Source organism: Ischnura elegans, chromosome 7, assembly GCF_921293095.1.
Source record: "Ischnura elegans chromosome 7, ioIscEleg1.1, whole genome shotgun sequence".
Lineage (NCBI taxonomy): Eukaryota > Metazoa > Arthropoda > Insecta > Odonata > Coenagrionidae > Ischnura > Ischnura elegans.
Window position 1 is genome coordinate 109,723,462 of NC_060252.1, and position 20,853 is coordinate 109,744,314.

Sequence of the window (20,853 nt, forward strand, 5' to 3'; positions counted from 1 at the left end):
GCCTACCAACCATGCACAAACTACTTACTTCAATACTCACCAATAAAATCCAAGCTCACCTCGATGCGCAAAAAATAATGACAGAAGAGCAAAAAGGCTGCTACAAATTTTCAAAAGGATGCAAAGACCAATTAATAATAGACTCCATAGTAACGCAACAGGCCCTGAAGAAACAGCGAAACTTAAGCATAACTTACATAGATTATAAAAAAGCTTTTGACTCGATACCTCACTCTTACTTACTGGAGGTACTTAAAATATATAAAATTGCCCCAAATATATTAGCCTTCCTTGAACTGATAATGCAAAAATGGTCAACAACAATTAAATTGAACACAACAAATGGAACGCAGCAGTCTAGAACAATATACTTCCGCAAAGGGATATTCCAAGGCGACTCCCTCAGTGCTCTATGGTTTTGTATGTGTCTAAACCCTCTAAGTAAAACACTGAACCATACAGGTTATGGGTTTAAGATAGCCAAAAGCCCGAAAAACAACAACTACACCCTAAATCATCTGTTATACATGGATGACTTGAAGCTGTACGGGAACACGCCCATGCAGTTACAAAAACTGCTAACCATAACTAACAATTTTACTAAAGGCGTCAGAATGGAATTCGGTATAGACAAATGCAAATCCATTCATCTACAGAGGGGAAAACTAACAGCCACAGATGGTTATACCCTCGATGAAAATACTTTAATAGAAAACCTTAAAGAAACCGAAAGTTACCGATATCTAGGCATTGCCCAACTAATGGGCATACCCCATACACAGTTAAAAGACAACATAAAGAAAGAACTTAGCAGCAGAATAGAAAATATCCTGAAAACGGAACTTCACGGGCGGAATAAAGTAAAAGCCATCAATACTTTTGCAATACCAATCCTTCTCTATACCTTTGGAATTATCAAATGGACCTTGACCGATCTTAATGAAATAAACAGAATTGTGAGAACCCTTCTTACAAAACACCGTTTACACCACCCAAAGAGCTCCACAGAAAGAGTAATACTTCCCACACATGAAGGAGGACTTGGTATTCTTGATGCTGTACAGCTTCACTATAAGCAAATTGCTGATCTAAGACAATACTTCTATGGCAAAGGAGTCAAATGCAAACTTTTCGAAATAGTATGTAAAACAGACACTCACTACACACCACTACATCTAAGCAACCGTGAACTAGACATCCCGAATCAAACTACAGAACAACTAATCAATCAATGGAAAAGTAAAGAGCTTCATGGGCACCATCCTCATCAGTTAAACATGCCACACATAGATAAAGAGGCTTCAAATATATGGTTGAAACAAGGGAATATATATGGGGAAACAATCGGATTTATGAGGGCCATTCAAGATCGCATAATATTGACGAGGAACTACAGAAAGTTCATATTAAAAGAAAACATAAACAGCGATCAGTGCAGAAGATGCAAGAACCAATCTGAGACAATAGAGCATATTATGGGAAGTTGCACGGCTCTAGCAGCAAATGAATATACCAGTAGACATGACAATGTAGCTAAAATCATGCACCAAGAACTGGCAAGAAAAAATAGAATCCTGGACACCAATGAACCATACTACAAATACCATCCACCTGATGTTTTGGAAAACAATGAGTGCAAACTATACAGGAATGCAGAAATAAAAACTGACCGAGCAATTAAAAACAATAGACCGGACATAGTTATAATAGACAAAATAAAACGGCACACTAACCTCATAGACGTGACAATTCCCTTAAACCATAATGTACAGAAAGCACAATCCACCAAAATTAACAAATATGCAGAACTTGCAGCAGAGATCAAAGTCTTGTGGAAGATGCAGTCAGTAGATATATGCCCAATAGTGATAACAACAACAGGAATCACACCGTGCGAAGTTCTACACCAGCTAAAAAAGCTAAACTTGGAGAAAACTCTACCAAAAATACAAAAGTCAGTCATCCTGGACACCTGTCATATTGTCCGACGGTTCCTTTCAATAGAATAATTACGGAAGTAATAACAAAACACAGCTGAACTTGACTTGGTCCGTTCACTGTGAAAAATCCTTGTAAGATAGCAAGAGGGAAAAATGAAAATAATAATAATAATAATAATAATAATAATAATAAAATGCCTTTATTCGGGCGAGGTTGAGACTGGAAAGTCCTCTTCCACCTAACCCCTCGATAACGTCAATGCAAGCATACTATAAAATATTAGACAAACGTTTACAGTACCAAGAATATACAACATACACTGTTTGTGAAATGTCAAATGAATGGACTCATTGAACGATTCACTTGAAGATCTAACAGCTCCCCTAATTAAGCAATATGAATTCGTATATACAGAATAATGCCGTAAGTAAAATGTCGTAGTCGGGTCGTGGATGTCTTTCATTTCCTTAGCAATCTGCTTCTTGCACGTAAGAGGTCCACCGAGGCCGTATTCAGGAGCATAAAAATGAACAAATTCGCCGTAGTTTTCCCTCCGTCACATTTATTTGCAGCTCGTAATGCTTTTCACCGATTTTCTAAAACATAAATTTAGATGTATAGGGATTGACATTTCCATTGGTCTCGCTCATAATCCGCGTAAAATAGAACACATCAATTGACTAAAAAAAGACAATTTTTCATACATCATAAATAAAATAATATTATCGAAACTAATCGGTTGAAACAAAATTACACGGACATTTATGTACAAAAAATGAACCGGTAAAATTTTAACCTCATGCATTGGAAAAATATCCTTTTTGCATTTCCGCAGATAATTCATTGGAATAAGCCTTCATTTCATGATTTTCCATAAATATATTCCGCTTTCCAATTCTTTCATTAGAAGTTGACGTTTTTACAAGTTGAGCCGGTAAAATTGAGATATATTCATGTACCGGAGGAAAAATGCATAAATTCAACGGTACAGAGAGGATATAAAAGAGATTACACTGGATTACGCAAGGGAAAAATTTTAATGCTGCTACAATGGCCTCTATTGGAACACTCGTATTTAATCGTGCTCTAGGCGTAATTGAAAACTCCCGAGAATGGAGTGAAGTTTTAATGGTATCGCTGGTCACTAGGCTGAGTTGCATCCCATTGAAATAATATCCTGTTTCTTTAATTAGTTTAAATTTTAATTATTCTCGCGGAATGGATTTCACCTCGTCGATAAGCCATCTAGTAAACATTTTGTCATGCAAACACTAAGTCGCAGTTTTTTTTTGTATTCTCACTCGGAAGCTGAATGTAGCTTAACACAGGTCTCAACTTAATAAATAATAATTAACATCAATATCCTACATTTATTTGGGAATCGAGAAAGTATTATTTAAGTATACCAGGACTAACAGCGTAGATAACTTTTACGGAGTCACCCTCAATCACACCAGTGCAACTTCCTATGCCCGCCGTTCAGTTTTGGTGGTACGTTTTTGAGGCTAAGGAATTTTAACGAACTACGAGCGCCACTTGTAGTCCACCCATGCTTTGTATGTGGTTCGGTTAGTTCACGTGTGTTGAAGCGAGTTATTTGCACTCGAAAAACTATTTAATTTAGTTCTTCAGCGTTTTTTTTTTGTAATTCTAAACGCTAAAGTAATTCACTCTGTGGATTTCACGGGTGAGGCAGGAGCTCGTTCGCTTAATTTTCGGCGATATTTGAAATGCCACGAAGCTGTGTCGCACCAGGGTGTACTGAGGGGTATGGCTCTAAAAAGTCTACCCTCTCATTTTTCTCTGCGCCCAAAGATCCTGTTAAGAGGAGTAAATGGCAAGCTGCGATACCGAGGGTAAACTTTGAGTTGAAGGCAGGGCAGGTACTGTGTGAAAGGTAGTTCATGCCCGATGACATCGTCAGGAAGAAGCTGATGAGAGATGGCGATGGCAAAGTCGTCCAAGAGATACGTAAAGATACAGCTTAAATAACATAATTTCGTAAGTATCAACGAATATATTTAATGCGTTATTTCGCGATTTCTTTTTAGGTGGAATTTAGATGTCCTAAATTGACTGATGACGCTATTCCTGTGCTCTTTCCGGGTTGTCCAGCTTACATAAGTAAGCCAAAAGCAAGGCCTAGGGCGAAAACCCCCAGGAAGGGATGTCAGAGTGTGAAACGCTTAGATTTACAGGAGGATCACAGCGTTTCACTGGCCACCGAGGAAGAGACCGCCAGATTGGAAGATTTTTATGTCGTGAATTGGAAACTTAGCCATAATGAATGTGCAGACAATCTTTTAAGGGACGAGGTCATCGCAATACATACATACTTAACCCTTTTTATGGAGTTTACCACTTCCCAGTATTGAGAAGGTCATATTGTTCTTTTTATTTGTTCAATCTATATCTACACATGTTTCAAAGGTATTTCCAAACCTGAATAAATTACTAAAATGCAGAGGGTATTTACTTCTTTTCATTTTGAACCAAACCTTTAATAAGAGAGATATAATGAATTTATTTTTAGTATAACTCTCTTCCTTTACCAAATCTGAGAAATTTGTATTGTGCATCTTTGTGATAAATATTTAGTTTATGTATCGCGTCATTTACGTAAACATCACCTTACTGTGATGAGAATCCGTTCGCTAATGTCGTAGATAATCTCCAGTATTTATTCCATTGCTTCAAGGCGTACTTAGCAGTTACAAGTTCGTAGCACAAGGGAAAGACATACCGGCATATTAATTCGCAATATTAATGTACAGGAGTGTTAGAATCCCTGCGTAAGCTCATACAGTACACATGAAAGAATGGTTATTGAATTTAAAATAATAAGATTTGGCCTTATATCTCTGGAATCAAACATATTCTCCACAAATTTTTCCTTAATTTACACGGGTTTCAATGCCATAACGACGTCTGCCAGGGTTGAGGACAGGTGCTGCCACTTAGTTCCGACTTTCACCGCGGCCTCAAAAACATGCCACTTTTTTCTCGGGAGTAACGGCGGCCTGCCCTCAATGCACAAATTGTGCGAAAATCCGCAGAGGAAAAATCATTCACCTTGACCGGGATTCGAACCCAGATCCCTCGATTTCCGGCCGAGTGCTTAAGCTACCGAGGCGTCACTCTCCCCTGTGGAAATTTGTGGACTATACCGGACAAGGTGGTATGGACTGGCGAGCATATTATGCGACTAGCAGTCCTGGTCGTGCGCATGGCGCCACAGCCGGAGAGCAAAGCCCGAACTTTGAACACGAAGAGGTGTTCGCTCTGGACTTATTTAAGTATATCGGGACAAGTCGCGGTGATAACTTTTACGAAGCCACTCGCAATGCACAAATTTTACGAAAAATCCGCGGAGGATCGAGGGATCCGGGGTCGAATCCCGGTCAAGGCGAATGATTTTTCCTCTGCGGATTTTTCGCACATCGAGAAAGTAATTTGACAAGCCAATAATTTTACGTTAGATAGTTAGTTGAGCTAAAAATATTAGACCATTTAATGGGGGAGAACCCATCCAAAACTATTCAACTTGGCCGTCATCGTCACTTTATTTAACATAAACGATGTTTTCGCTAAAATTTCAATTCCAAACCATCAGATTAGTTCGTCCGGCATATAAGTACTATCATTTCAATTTAACTACAGTAAATTTTCCCTCCAATTTTCGTGCGTCACTGATACCGCTATTAGGCTTGCACGAGACCCTTATCGAATATTCTGTAACTAATTACAAATACTGAGTACTATGTACACTAATTACAAATTCATAAAATTACAGCACACGGTTTTATATAATTTCCTAGAATATCTTAGAATTAAATAATCAATGAACTGGATGTAATATCGAATTTATCATTTAGATCCCCAATCTTGGACACGGTTAACACCGTAATCGAAAATCTCAATCGTAGCATTATGCATATATTTGCATTATGAAGCAGATAAGCTTATATTAAGTTAACATTTGACCAATTTTATACAATGGCTTTCATTAAAGTGAAGACTGTAATTAAATAACTCTGCATAACCTTTATTGACGACCAATATTTAGAGTGATTAATTAATCCTAAATTGAATACCTGTTGATGAATTCATTCTTCGAATCCGAGGATGTAAAATAAATTTATGACGATTGCCTTACACTCTGCTTCAATTTAACAATATTAGTATAGAATAGTCTTCTAATTATCGCATAAACGCCGATGAACTTCACGTCTTTTGTCGTAAGAAACAGTTCTCCTAGAATGGGTAGACTCCTTATGAACGTCGGATATATAGGCTTCCAGGGCCACTGCGAAGAAAACTACCCAATCGAAGCTCCTTATCTGCTATTGCAAATTTTCGTTTTTGCAATGAGGTGCAAGGTGTTTGGACATAACGGATGGAAACGCAATGAAGTACGGTCATACAGGAAACAGTGATTACAACAAGTAAACCCAATACCAGCGCAAAAGCCTCAATGGGAGACTGGTGTTTATCCTACATGATGACTGATCGACACCTAAGTTGGCAACATTCATCCTGTAATAAAATATTCCAATGCGTACAGAAACAGATGATATACTCCAAACACAGACCTTTTAGTCTATTGTAACCTCACTTAATAGGGTAGCTTCCTTCATCAAAGAAAACGAAAGGCGTTGATTGCGATTCGTTACCGATCATTAGTGCATTCATCATATGAAAATTATTTTGTTTTAGAAATCACAGTTTAGACGAATGTTAACGCTCAATTTTAACCTCATTTGAAAAAGGCCAGATTGGCGCCCATGCGATGCCATTCCAAGTGACGTCACAGGGGCCTAGTTTCCATACGAGTAGATAGGAGTTTTGCATCATCTGAGATTACCAATGCATGCATGTGGCACAGAGCTCAGGGAAACATCTCTTAATAATCACGTATTAAAACTGCCTATGGTCGGAAAGTTTCCTTCGTTTGATAAGGTATTAATAATCCTTATTTAAGCCAAGCTCTACCTACTAGCAGCCTGCATCACAGCGGCACACATATCGTCGCCCGAAGGTCACCTCACACGACGGCAGCGGGAACCAGACTGACGTCTCACGGGGTTTTTCCCAGCATTCATGCTTAGCCGTCGCGTTTTCGCGCGCTTGAAAATTTTCACTTTTCATTCAATTGCGAAAAATAGATATCGTCATTTAAAAATCTAAAAGCGTGAAATGCGCACTCCAGGAGTAATAATCTTTCTATTTAGGCAATAAAAAAGTAATAGGAAACCACCTATCGTATTAGATGAGAGCGGCAGCATCGAAGGCATTTACTTGATTATTTGTGTCCATAGCGGAGACGGGAGGGCTGATTTAAGGCGAGGGTGACACGGAACACCAAGATTCGATTAAAAGGGGGTTTCCCTCCCTATTTCTCTTCCTTCGCTAATGACATTAGGTAATTTGCCACTTTGCTAAACTTCTAGACGAGCTGAAAAAGCGGAAACCGTCTCCCTGATTGTTCATTTCTGTCACGACATTTTACGAAAGCCGTATAGAGCAAGGAAGATTTTCATTCCCGGCTCTCTGAGGCACTTTAACCGTATTGGAGTAGTAGTAGTAGTAGTATTTTGTTTTTAGGGTGCCTCGACAACTAAGGTCATTTGCACCACTAGCAATCTATAAAATCAAACTTTTATAAGATACATTAAAAAGGCATTTAAACATTCATAAAAGTTTTGAAATAAAAGGGGTAGTCAGATTATAAAAAGGTTGGAATTAAAACAATGTTAATTAGCTCGGTTTCTATTAAAAACTTTATGACTCGGCTGATACTAACAGGGTCGTCTCCAAGGATGTTCCCTACGTCTCCTCTGATGTTCAGCCGATGACGCACAGAACCGTATTTCTCACACTCAGTCAGGAGATGTCTCACAGTAATGAGAGAGTCGCAATCATCACAAAGGGGTGGAATTCTCTCTTCAGTGAAGAGGTACGAGTGGGTGAGAGCGCAGTGCCCAATTCTCAATCGTGCGATTGCGACCTCCTCCCTGCAATTCCTCCTGACAGACGTGGGCCACGCTGAGATTACCGGATTGATTGCGCCTAGTTTATTCCCGGTCAAAGAGCGCCAGGTCTCTTTTTCTTTTCTTTCTTTTTCATGGTCGCCATCAAATCCTCGTGCGGTACCAGCACAGAGGCAGCAACGTCGTCCTCGATGGCTCCCTTCGCGGCCGAGTCGGCCCTCTCATTTCCAGCAATATCCACATGTCAAGGAACCCACATAAAACGGATTCTCACTCCTTTCCGATCAAGGGGCAGTAGTTTGTTTTGAATTTCCTGGGCGATTGGGTGACAAGGAGAAAATATGGATTTGGATGGAATCAGTAGTCAATAATGTGAACCTCAATTGAACTATGAAATGCATTGATCCAAAAGAAACCGAGATGAGTAAAAACGTAAAAGAGATAAAACTGACCAAATTTTCTGCGAAAGCATTTCAATAGACAATATCAATCATAAAATCAATGATTACTACAAATGGTAATCTTCCTGGCACACTTCTGGCCTCAGTTTATTCTAAGAAAAGGGAACAATAATTTGAAAAGGAAAATATAAGACGAAGGAGAAGGTTAAAAATGAAAGACGAAGGGATGCTGAACAGATATTACGAGGAAATCATGGAGGTGACCCGGAGCAGGAGGAGATAGACACCATTGCTGTTTAGGACCTGCCGCGCCGCGGCGTGAGATTGCCGTCAAAAATAGGTGGCACTATGAACACGGCCACACCAGGAGGCTTAATACATGATGACGACCACCTTCGAAGGACAGGTGAAACGGGAAGAACGCCAAAGGAAGATTTCGAATTAGGATGAAGTTAAAATAATTCGACAAATTATCGAGAGAGGATATAAAAAGGAAAACAAGCGCAAATGAGAAATAGCTGAAAGGAAAGTCGAGCGGTTCTCTGCGTCAAACCAATCATAGTATCGTTGTCCCCCTTTAATCGTAGGATTGCCATAGTGATGATGCTGATCGTGACTGATGAAATATACTTTAAACCACGGGTCTCCAATTTACTAGCCCACGAGGACCACATTTCAACTTCCGAATCGCCCCGCGGGCCGGGTAGCAAATTTGCCGATGACTTAAGTGCTCGATACCAACGTCTACTGAAGTATCCCGTGGCGTATTTCTTATTTACGAACAGTTAAAGGCGACTTTGACGTGTAGTACAGCGCTGCAATGCTCCTAGCAGCGTCTCAGAGTTAAACGGGCGAGAATCGCGCGCTACTTGAAACGAGTGCGCGGGCCGGATGAAAGCCCTGCGCGGGCCGGATCCGGCCCGCGGGCCGTATTTCGGAGACCCCTGCTTTAAACGATTAATTTTAGCCATACATTTTTAATCATTTTTTTCGAGAATGATGCGTACGAAAATTTGGTATTCCCTCTCCATTCCTCTTCTCTCCTCTGCCGTAGTTTTCACTTTCAAATAATATCCCACTTCACTTCTTTGTCTCCCGATCCAAAATCCGATGGACTTGCCACTGCGAACAAGTAGTGTAGTCTACAGCGGGCCCCAGCTGGGACCACAAAAATATCGAACAATCCTAAAGATAGAAATGAAAAATAAACAATTCAACACGCTCGTCGTTCATCGATCCCGACTGAAAACAGAGAGAAAATGGTCACTTCTCTCACATGCGGTCGGAATTTTATTGAAGATAGGCATTCCAGTCTTCCGCGCTTTTACCGCACGATATGGCAAGTTACCAGAACGGACGTGTACCACTCAAACAAGAAATTGAATAGCAGAAAATTTACATAAGTCAATGGAGTGTAGTGACATGTTGACCAACGTGTGACGCCCAAAATGTGCCGAATCAAAAAAACTAATGCACACTCCGCACATTCACTGAATACGGGCAAGGTAGTATGTCCTCTGACACTTAGTATCTAGGTCATGTGAAACTATTCCCTGATTTATTCTTCACATTTATTGACGATGAAACCATAATAAGCTAAGAGGAATTGAAATAAACGTGTTTACATCCCCGCGAATAAAATTACTATGAATTAGCGGATTACCACTATTACAATTTCCCAACCCGATCGTGGGCCATCCACTGATAGTGGTATTTGCAACAAAGAAAATAAGTAAATCAAAGTCAGTGAATTTATTCATTGTATCCTCAGAAAAATTTTAACTTGGAAATAACAAAAAATAGGCATTTATTTTTTTCAATTCCTACTACGTTATGATTAGATACTTGTATTTTTTCTTTCGTGTCCTTTTCACGTCTATCTTAAAATACTCGCACAATAGATGAGCCTTTTTGAAAATAATTACGTTTCCCAAGGTTAAAATCTTACTTTAGGACGCTTTCCACTGATAAGGACTCTCTACGGGTCATTTTCCGTCGCTTACCGATTTCTCATTTTACACTCACGCCATTACTTCGACATTTTATAGCACATCTTGAAGCTTCTTACTTGAATTTCCGTATCTTAAATTTGAAAAATCGCTAGACCATTAAAACTTTCACGGGTGGTATCCACAAGTGCAGTCCCGTGCACAAAAACTTACTACCCAAGACCCGAAAATCCAGTCTATATTTTACGCCGGATGGCATCCCGATGAAACGATTCAATTTTGGGAATCTTTTTTATTAATATCGTTATTACTAACTTTTATGAAGTCGAATAATCTAAATTTGTATCAATTAATTATTATTATTATTATTTATTTATTTATTAAGTAAGTATATAATTAATCACAACGTTATTGTAGTGATCCAAATGATAATGAGCTATTGTCTAATAATATGTTTGATAAAACTATCTCATTAACAAGAAAAAGCATCAATAATTTACAATATATTCGCAAAATCAATTATAATTATATAAATTTTATCGATTCCCCAATACTTTCAATTAATTATTCCATTCTATTTTACATAAAACTCTGGAGGATGATAATAATTGACTTGCATTTTCCCTTCCCTCATCAATGGTGGTCCATAGCAATTCTTTATTTCTTGGTCGAGTCTCCCTTTTCTCCATATCCCGCGCTACAAAGTTAAACATCTCTTAACTGTGCAATTTCAGTGATGGATTAATGAGATCCGTTTCGTCAAATTGAAACTAATTTTAATTTCCTTGATCATGAAAAATTGAAAGAGTAAGTGTATATCTATCGCGAGCTTCACCAATCAATAGGGTTTAGAGGGCCTCCCTCCTTGGTTCTCAATATATTTCACATTTAGAGGTTTGATAAGGATAAAAAAAATCCAACCATCATGGACATTGATTGACTATCTAAATAATCTGACTCCTACCTCTCCAATGTATGTTTTTGCTGATTGTAGATGATGATTTCGGCTATTATTGTTGCATTACTTAAGATAATCTTTTTTGTTTACGATTGCAATATTTAAACCGTGATTTTAACAAAAAATGATAAATTTTTTAAACGCAAGATTCGAAAGTATCGCTGTATGCGAAATTCGAAAGTATATCAGGCGATCGAGTATATCGCGCTGAGTCAAAATGACTCCATGGGTAGTTCTAGTGTTAAGAGACTAAGTTACAATGACGTGCGGTGCTTTCAGCTGAGAATACACGCATTTACCCAGCACTCTAAATATTTTATTCAACATACTCTTGATATCGATCCGCTATTCTTTCAATGATTCACAAAATATATCACTGAAGTTAGGCAAGACCTTCCAAGATTATGATTTTTATTTAGCAAGCAAAATGAGTTACATTTTCGGCGTGAGGCGATTCGGTTAATTTTCCCCGGATATTGATTTAGAAAGGGAAACCTCCCTTAGTGGCTTGTGTGTTAATGAGGTTCTGGTTCATTGTGAAAAGAATTGTGACCCGGATGTTGTGGAAGGAGACTGGATGGGGAAGGAAGCTATCAAAGGATCTCTGAGGGGATGACAATTAGCGAAGGTGGGACCCAGTCCGATGGATAAAAATTGAATCTGTTTGCGATGAGAGTGTTTAGAAAAATAATGCATTACTCTCTACAACTATTTGTATATTATCAAAGATAAATAATGTTCTTTCTACGAAAAACTCAGCGCCAAGTTAATCACGGAATGTAAGGACTGTCCCTCGGCCTTTGTCCCCAACCCCCTTCTTTTCTCTTCAGTGAAAGACAAAGTAGTCGAAAAGTCTACATAACGCCGATCGCGAGGGGATTTCAAAGTATTTAACACGATATTTCTATTGGTTTTTCAATTCTATTCTGACAATTCAACATCAATTCGGGACAGTTTCGGCTCCTGGGTGGTATGATTTTTTCAATCGGTACATACCTACTGTACAACCAAATTATCATTATTTTCTCCGGTAAAACTTTTGTTTATTCTGAAATAGGCAAATATTCAAAATGATCCAGTTTCTATTCCCTGAAAATCCACACACACAACCAGGGGTGGATCCAGGATTTCTTTCTGGGGGGGGGGGGGGGGGGCACAAGGATACCTCGTAATGCAAAACGAACGCAATGATAATGGGAGTGTATTCAAAATCTTGCATAATTTTTAAGGGTCTGGGGGGACACGTGCCCTCGTGCCCCTCCCCTAGATACGCCTATGCACATAACTGCAAGAATAATAACATGTGTGTGCAGGGTGTTCCGCAATCCTTTGCCAACCAATAGGAGGGCGAGCAAGATTAATAGAAGTATGTTCCTTCAGAAGAAATCAGCACTAGATCCCACCCCAACTGGTGTACCTGTTGGCGAATCCTTTTACTCCTCTCAAGATTACTACAGACGTGCTCATTTAATAATAATAATAATAATGTTTAAGGTTGCACACAAATATAAATTTTAAGAATTACATAGCTACAGGTGCATAGGTACCCCTTTGGATTTAATACTCCACTTTGTGGTTACCGACTCGTTCTTCAGTTAGAGTGCTTTTGTACATATTACACTAAAAGTGTTACCTTGCTGGATCATTCGTATTGAGAAATAATAAGCTCCCTAGCGTATGAAACATATATAAATGTAAACATAATATATATATATATATATAAAAATATAGATTATGAAACCACAAACTAACAAAAAAATCATAGAATCTCATTCCATTCATCATAATGCCTCATTCACCTGAGTAAATGTGAAACCTCATCATGAGCAAACAACCACATCTTTACCCTTTTGCAATATCTGTATACATTCATTTCGTCAGTTATGTATTTTGGTAACTCAGAGTAAATTTTCGGTCCCAAGAATAGGTAACTTTGTTTAAATAATTCTGTTCTTGGTATGGGTATGTGAAAAGTATTACAATGTCGGAGATTATAAAAGGAGATTTGTCTAAGTTGTTAAAAGTTACAGTGCTGAAATCACTGTTACACAAATGAAAGGTGTTGAGTGGCTTTAAAGCCTTTCTGATTGACTTCCCATGGGGGTCAATGTGACTTCTGGAGTTCGTCGGTGGTATCAGAGGAAGAGTTTGACTTATGACTGGTCTACAGGGCCACACTGGCTGCATTAATATGCATTGTAAGCTAAAAAAAACTACATCACTATTCTGGCATCCAACAGTGACCACAAAAATATTTCCGCGGATGAAATGACGACTGCAGAATACTTCGTAACTCCGTGTGAAATTCCTGATCTCAGAGAGGCCAAGGTTCGTGAGCACCGCATCGTAAAAATTGCTATGCTGGCCAAAGCCCCTTCCGCGATCAGCTATTCACTCCTTTTCGACCGTACCGAAGAAAAAAGTCTCCTTTCCAACTGATGAAGGTTTGTTATTCCTTGGTGCGGGGGCGCGGTTCAGCGGCATTGCCAATTCAGCACCAGTGCGGGACTTAAACAGTATCGGCTTCTGGGTGGCATGATTTTTTATTCGGCTCTGTACAACCAAATTATCCTTATTTTCTCCGGTAAAAATTTCGTGTATTGTGAAAGAGGCAAATATTCAAAATGGCCTAGTTTCTATTCCCCGAAAATCCACACGCACAGCTACAACAATGATAACAACATTCCTTTTCCCAGTGTGATGGAAAACATAGTAATACGAGGTAAAATTTTAGGTTTTCCCGGCGTATAGATAGATGAAAAATGTCTCGGGATTCCCACCGGGTGTGGTATTGGGTCAATTCTCCCAACGTTTCAATGGTTATCAGGGGTTAACTCTTAATGGTTAAGAGTTAACCCCTGAAGACGATGGCAGACTCAGCCATTGAAACGTTGGGAGAATTAACCCAATACCACACCCGGTGGGAATCCCGAGAAATTTTTCATCAATGGTATTACGAGTTTTATTAGAGCAATCAAGAGGGTCTGATACGTCCTCACAATTACGCATCTTCTTGGTTTGTCTACAAGTGAGGAGTTTAATAGCATTACCTGATAATAATCCTTAAGTCGCGAACAATCACGCAAGAGAGGAAGGAGGCAAGTAATGAAGAATTTATGCAAAGATGGCACGAAAAAATTTGAAAAGAGACATACTTGAAAGGGGCAGAAAGCGGAAGAAGGAGGAAGTGGAAATTTGAGTCGTGGAATGGATTGCAGTGGCCTAGAATTGGAGAGGAACGGTAGGGAGGTGTGTAACAGTAGATATCGAGCGGCTTAAAGGCCCTTGGCGAAATCGGCTTACCTCCTCACTCATGCCTTATGAATTGCTTCGCTGAGCCAGAGCCACTCTATACGGGATCTACCGGAGTCCCTCCTCCACACTTGATTCCAAGTTACAAGGTATTTCGCGACTTGTACGATTCATTGCATTGAAATTGAAATTTTCGGATGAAAAATAAAACATCGCAACTACGTAATCAGCACGGTAAATAACAAAACGAGCTCTCTTTAACACTTGAAGGACGGGAGTTCCGCGCTACCTAGAAGGACGGCTAGGGGCCATTTGACTAATGTTTTGTATTTTGGAATGTATTTCGTGAATGCCTAAAATGTATTTTGGAATAAAACGCCTCATTTTCATCCAATGTTCAGTTTAATCATATTAACTGTTGAATTAGTTCTTCGAGAAAACTATTTAACATTATTAAATATTATTTCCATTGTCAATAGTTAATAACAATTATTTCATGAACTGAACAATATTTAGTAATCGATTGCAAATTTAATTATTAAAATACATGCACTTAATACAAAATGTGTGTTTTATATTTAAACAATAGGCACACTGGGTTTGCAAAATTTGCATTAAGGGAATTTCATGAGGCTTTGATACAGATACAATTAATTAACGCAGTAATCCACGTGGTTATTATGTTTCTTATTCAAAATCCGGCTTCCAATATATCTGTGGTGCTCAGACTCCACATTTCATGATTAAACTCTTCACCTAAATTACAATCCTAACTCGTCCGTTGCACTCCAAAATCGCACTATACGCCACTACCGGCCTCGATTTCATCTATACAACATCTCCTCCCAACATATACTCCTCTCTTTCCAATAGATGCATCACTCATCTAGCAAAGTCCGCAACAATCGTCAATTCTCCCATCCTCCCACACTTTTAAGTTGTTCTCTTGCCTACAGGCGTAATTGACGCGGGCTTGCTCCAACGGTTTCGATTGAAAATAACGCGGAACTTTTGAAATTGAATTGTATTCTGAAATGAAAGCGTGTGCAGAGCACGAAATTATTCTAAAGAGGTTTAATTTATTCCAAATGACGACTACAGCCCCACCTCTTCCACTGGCGATAAATAGTTTCATGCGAAAAATAGGATTAATAGTAATTTCTGTGAAAATTTGAGAGATAGGTATTCTTCTGATAGTGACGTCGGTCAGCTTTCGCTCTGTGCAATATCCACGCTATATTTTTCAATATTGCCACTACGGAATACGTAAATACCAATTGACTCAAATGGTGATGCTTGCTCCAGCGAAAAAAGTCCGGTTGTTACGCTTCTTTATGTAAGTAAAAACATTAAATAGCATGACGCCATTATATACCGAACATCTATTTTAACTTCAATCTGGGCGTCATGCTGCTCCGCTGAGAAAAACGGGAGATTGACAATGGAAAACGGAGGCATTAGACCTTGGGCGTCTCGTGCGCGTAATTAAGCGACCAATTTTACATCACTTCCTTTTCCTTCCACCCCCAAGGGCAATCGGACCAAACATTCAAAATTACTCTTCCCTTCACTTGATAAGCTTATTCATCACAATACCACTCCCTCTTCCTCTTTGCCGATTCCGTTCACTGATGACACGTGTCGCTTTTCACTTACACCGCCCTTCAAATTCACATAAAAAAATCAATCTTTGGACATTCCCATCACAAATTAGTCTTGTGCGATGAACAAAACGCTAGACCCTTAACCGGGTAATACATTGGAAGTGCAATATAAATATTTAACCCTTAGATTGCCGGGGAACGCTGTCGCTCTCCTCCCATCTCTCGCGAAAAGTGCCAGGCGCAAGATAGCGCTCCTCATTCAATGTCACTCTTAGATGCTGATAATTAACTAATCATACAATTGTCAATATTAATTTTATTTTAAAATTAACTATTTTATTTAAATTATAAAAATTAACCCATATTACCAAAAATATATACATCGTCATATAACATAATAAAAAGGTGAGACCACATATAATAAAGATTTCATAAAGTTTTTGAACATTTACCTTTACTTGTTTTTGTGACCTAATTTTTTTCCTAACCTACTGCAAAATCAGGAAAAAAATGCCTAGGCACTTTTGGCATAGTACTTAGAAAATCGGTTGGCACTCGAAGAGTTAACAAAGGTTTCCACTTTACGAAAAGCATCATCGAGACTAATAAACGCCATCTCATGAATCGCTGCGGTTCAAGATGATCAGCGGCGCTGCCGATGCCGTGAATGAGTTAAAGCAATTTCTCACCCATACAAGCCGTTTCCATCCCTATGATCTTTAGATTTAATTATCTAAGAGAATATGCAAAATCAGAGAACTAAGATATGGTATAAATAACTGGATGTATCAAAAGAGATTAAACATATCTGAGAATAGGTTATTATCGTTTTTTTAGTAATTTTTAACGAATCGTTTCATCAGAGTGGACTATGGTTCCGTCGTGGTTTACGTATTTCGAATCCGTACGCTGAAACTACGAGGGTTGTTTCAAAAATACGGTTCCCAAATTTTTTTCAGACGCAAAGAAATTTTAATTCGAAAAAACGATAACACCATTGGAAACGATGATTTTTTTTAATGAGTCGCCATTTTTTTCTATGCATTTTTTTGTCGAAATATCCACTTTTGCATTCCCGCCTCAAAGAAGTCGGCCGCCAACCCATTGAAAATCTTAAAAACTCCCTACACCATTTGCGGACATGCTGAATTCTCATGCACGTTTCCCCATACACTTCAATTACTTGTCGATGAATCTCCATAGGCGTTAACTTTCTTGCGTGCAAAAATCGGATAATCGCAAGAATTTCGCATCTGGCGGTGACGGAGATGACGGACGCCATCGCGTTTGGCTGTCAGGCCGGTAATGAGCGTCGCAGAGCCACGCTGGTTGTTTGAATCGGTGGTAGATGATCCGACAAAAACGGCAGTGTAGCCAGATTTTGCCTATCACCACGTGCGGCAAAGTTACAAAGTTGGAAACCTTATTTTTGAAACAACCCTCGTAGGCACGTACATACTGTTAAGATTGTTCTCTTTAACATTGGAAATCTCCAAGCAACTCACGGAATAGAGTACACTTAATGCGGATAATGACAATTTCACGCCGAAGAACGAGGAAATACGCATGGGTACATGTAATCACTTCGACGGACCACAGTTGCTCAGCTCTTGAAAACTTTCCCCATCATCCCCAACTTTAAAGAGACCTGTAAATATACAAGGCAATCTGTACATAATTTCTCCCTCTCTTGACGTGCTTTTGATGAGAATCGCAGAAAAACTGCGAACATTAGGTATTTGCTTTATTTTATAAATTCTTATCACGTAATCTTAAGTTGCCTTCTACACTGGTATAATATTGACCGTATAATATATGCATTAATTAATTGTTAATCGCACGTCTATCTGATAATTTGAACCCAGATTATGGTGAATCGTCCAAATAATGCCCACACAATTATTTTGAAATGAAAATTGTATTTCGATAGATATAGAAAGTGTTAAAATCTAAATGTATATTTGTCAAACATAAGTATTGTAATATTGCAAAAAAAATGCAAAAGTGTTACCTATATCTCTCCGGCTGGCACATTTGATTTATTTTCCTTTTTCATTAATATTTAGGGCGTATAAAGTGTTAATAATGCGCCCAGAAGACTCATTTCCATGAACTGACATGTCATCTTTTCGTCAGGAATCGATATCCAGATACGTCTGGGAGGACACGTCTTAGTCTCCGAGTGATCGCTGGCGCAGAGGGGATTTGGAGGCATGGGAATTGAGTCGTTTTCTCTAATTCATCCGCTTCATCACACTAACTGTAAGCACTGGGAGTCGAATAGAGATGTTTAAACTGAGAGCGTACACCGGGAAGTTCCTTAAACGCTAAGACGGGCGAGGAATTCCACCTCAACAGCTTTCAGTACAAGAACACGGCTTAAACAGTCATCATTTGAGGACTTAGCTCAAATTCGGGCAAGATTCTGCTCTTGAGAACGAAGTGTAGCTGCTAGGCCCACCAGCGGCAAAGGGGATGATTAAAAGTGCCAGCCACGACATCGAGGAAAATGATTGGGTTTAGGGTGGAATCGGATATTTTGAGGAGTTTGACAAAAATACCAGTAAACGGAATACCTAGGTCACAAATTTTCCATTTTTTTCCGCACACAGAAATTGGGATACGAATAGGAATAGGTTAGGATAGGAGAAAAATGTTCAAAGTTAATTCAGGTCTTCCTGTGTTCCATCATAATTCGGGGGTTGGCACCCCTGGGCCTCCTCGTCCTCGATCAAAGTAGACGGTCGAATCTAAGGTATCTAATGGAAGCAATATTGCAGGGAATTTGACTGATGGTAGGTTTATATGTTTATAGAGAAATAGTACGTAACGATCGTGGCAAATAAATAGTAGTGACAGAACTTCCTAACGCGAACTTCAGAGCAATAAGTCGAAAAATGATAAACCGTCAAAATACTTAGTATCATTCTGATCTTGATCAAAAACTGCCGTCTTTTTAATATTGCAATTACGATACGAAACGACGTGCGTAAACAATTTTGGTGATCTGGAACATGTACGCAGGCATGAAGGAATTACATCAGGTTCCATCCTCCGGATAAAAAAGTGGACGGAAGAACCAAAGAGCCAAAAAACACTTTTTGGAACACGCACGTATCGAGCGAGCAGCTCTTAGCACGACTTGCAAAACTTAAAACAGAAATAGAGTCACAACGTCTCACTTTCCACCAGATTATATGAAGTAAATAATATGAGAGTATGCAATAGGGTAGTTTCCTTCATCTAAGAAAACGAAAGGCATTGATTGCGATTCGTTGCCCACCATTAGTGTATTCATAATATACAAATCATTTGGTTTAAGATATCCCAGTTTAGACGAATGGCAACGATCAATTTTAACCTCATTTGAAAAAGGCCAGGTTGGCGCCCATGCGATTTCACTCCACGTGGCGTCACAGGGACCTAGTTTCTAAACGAGTAGATAGGAGTTTTACATCGTCTGAGATTACCAATGCATGCATGAGGCACAGAGTTCAGGAAAACATATCTTAATAACCACCCATTAAACTTGCTTAAGTTCGGAAATTTACTTCATTTGATAGGGTAATAATAATCCTTATTTGAGCCAAGCGCTACCTGATAGCAGCCTGCGTCGTATCAGCGCTCAAATCTTCACCCCAAGGTCACCTCACTTTGCGGCAGCGGGAACCAGAAATACGTCACACGGGCTTTTCCCATCATTCCTACTTAGCCGTCGCATTTTCGCGCGCTTGAAATTTTTCACTTTCCGTTTAATCGCGAAAAATAGATATCTTCATTTAAAAATCTGAAAGCCTGAAATGCGTATTCCAGGAGTAATGATCTTTCGATTTAGGCAAAAAAAAATAATAGGAAACCACCCTATTGAACATGTCCCCCAACTCAGCACTCACCAGATTGAGGAGGAAGACGTTGGTGACGGTGCGCATCCTCTTGTTCTGCGCCAGAGTGACCAACACGAGGCTGTTCCCGCCCACCGACAGCACGAAGATCAACACGTAGAGCAGTGGAACTATGAGGCCCATCCCGACGCCACCGACGCCAAGACCAACGCCCCCGGGGGACGCCGGAGCCTCTCCAGGCGCTGTTCCGTTTTTGTTTTCGGGCGTCGAGACGTTAAACCACTTTGTCACTTGCACTTCACCACTATCCGTTTTCGGAGCTGCAGAGAAGGCTTCTATTACGAGAATGCCACCATCCTCCGTTGGAACCACTGGCCGGTGCAAACGGCTACCCGCGAATGGAGACCCGATCGCCCGGGAGGCAGTTGAAGTCTCCGTGGGCGGAGCAGCATTTGGGATCCCGTTTGACCAAACCCGCGAGGAAGCGTACCTCGCTTCGGGAAGGTAATATGAGGGGAGGAAAGGGGGGATTAGGGCTGTCGTCTCGGGCGATCGACGTTCGATGCTACCCCAAGCCAATGACGCACAGATAAGCAGTGCGGGGTGGATCACTAGATAGATGAAACTCGAACGGGCCATGGCCTTCAGAAGGTGATAAGAAATCGGTGAAAAGAGTAGAAGGGTATTAGTAAGCACCGATTACGCGAAGGAACAAGCACAGAGATATGAGGCCTTTTTTTAAGATGAACGTCTAAATCTTTCGGATTGCCGAAGATTTCTTCGAAAGTGACGACACGAGGACTTCAAAACTGCACACGATCTTACTGCTTCTACACTAACAGCGGCCAAAGATCGTTGTGACATTGAACGAGCGAAGTCATGAAGTCAGCTTTGGAACTACCTAGGCTAAAAATTC

The 20,853-nt window shown here is 39.6% G+C and overlaps 1 protein-coding gene across 1 annotated transcript in view; it reads right to left on the reverse strand.

The window, feature by feature from the left end:
- LOC124163065 (trissin receptor-like) overlaps window positions 1-20,576 on the reverse strand; it is a 319,914-nt gene extending 299,338 nt beyond the window's left edge. The window contains exon 1 of the mRNA XM_046539851.1: window positions 19,989-20,576. Coding sequence (XP_046395807.1) covers window positions 19,989-20,576 — 588 coding nt within the window. The remainder of the gene's footprint in view (window positions 1-19,988) is intronic.
- Between the last annotated feature and the right edge of the window lie 277 nt (window positions 20,577-20,853).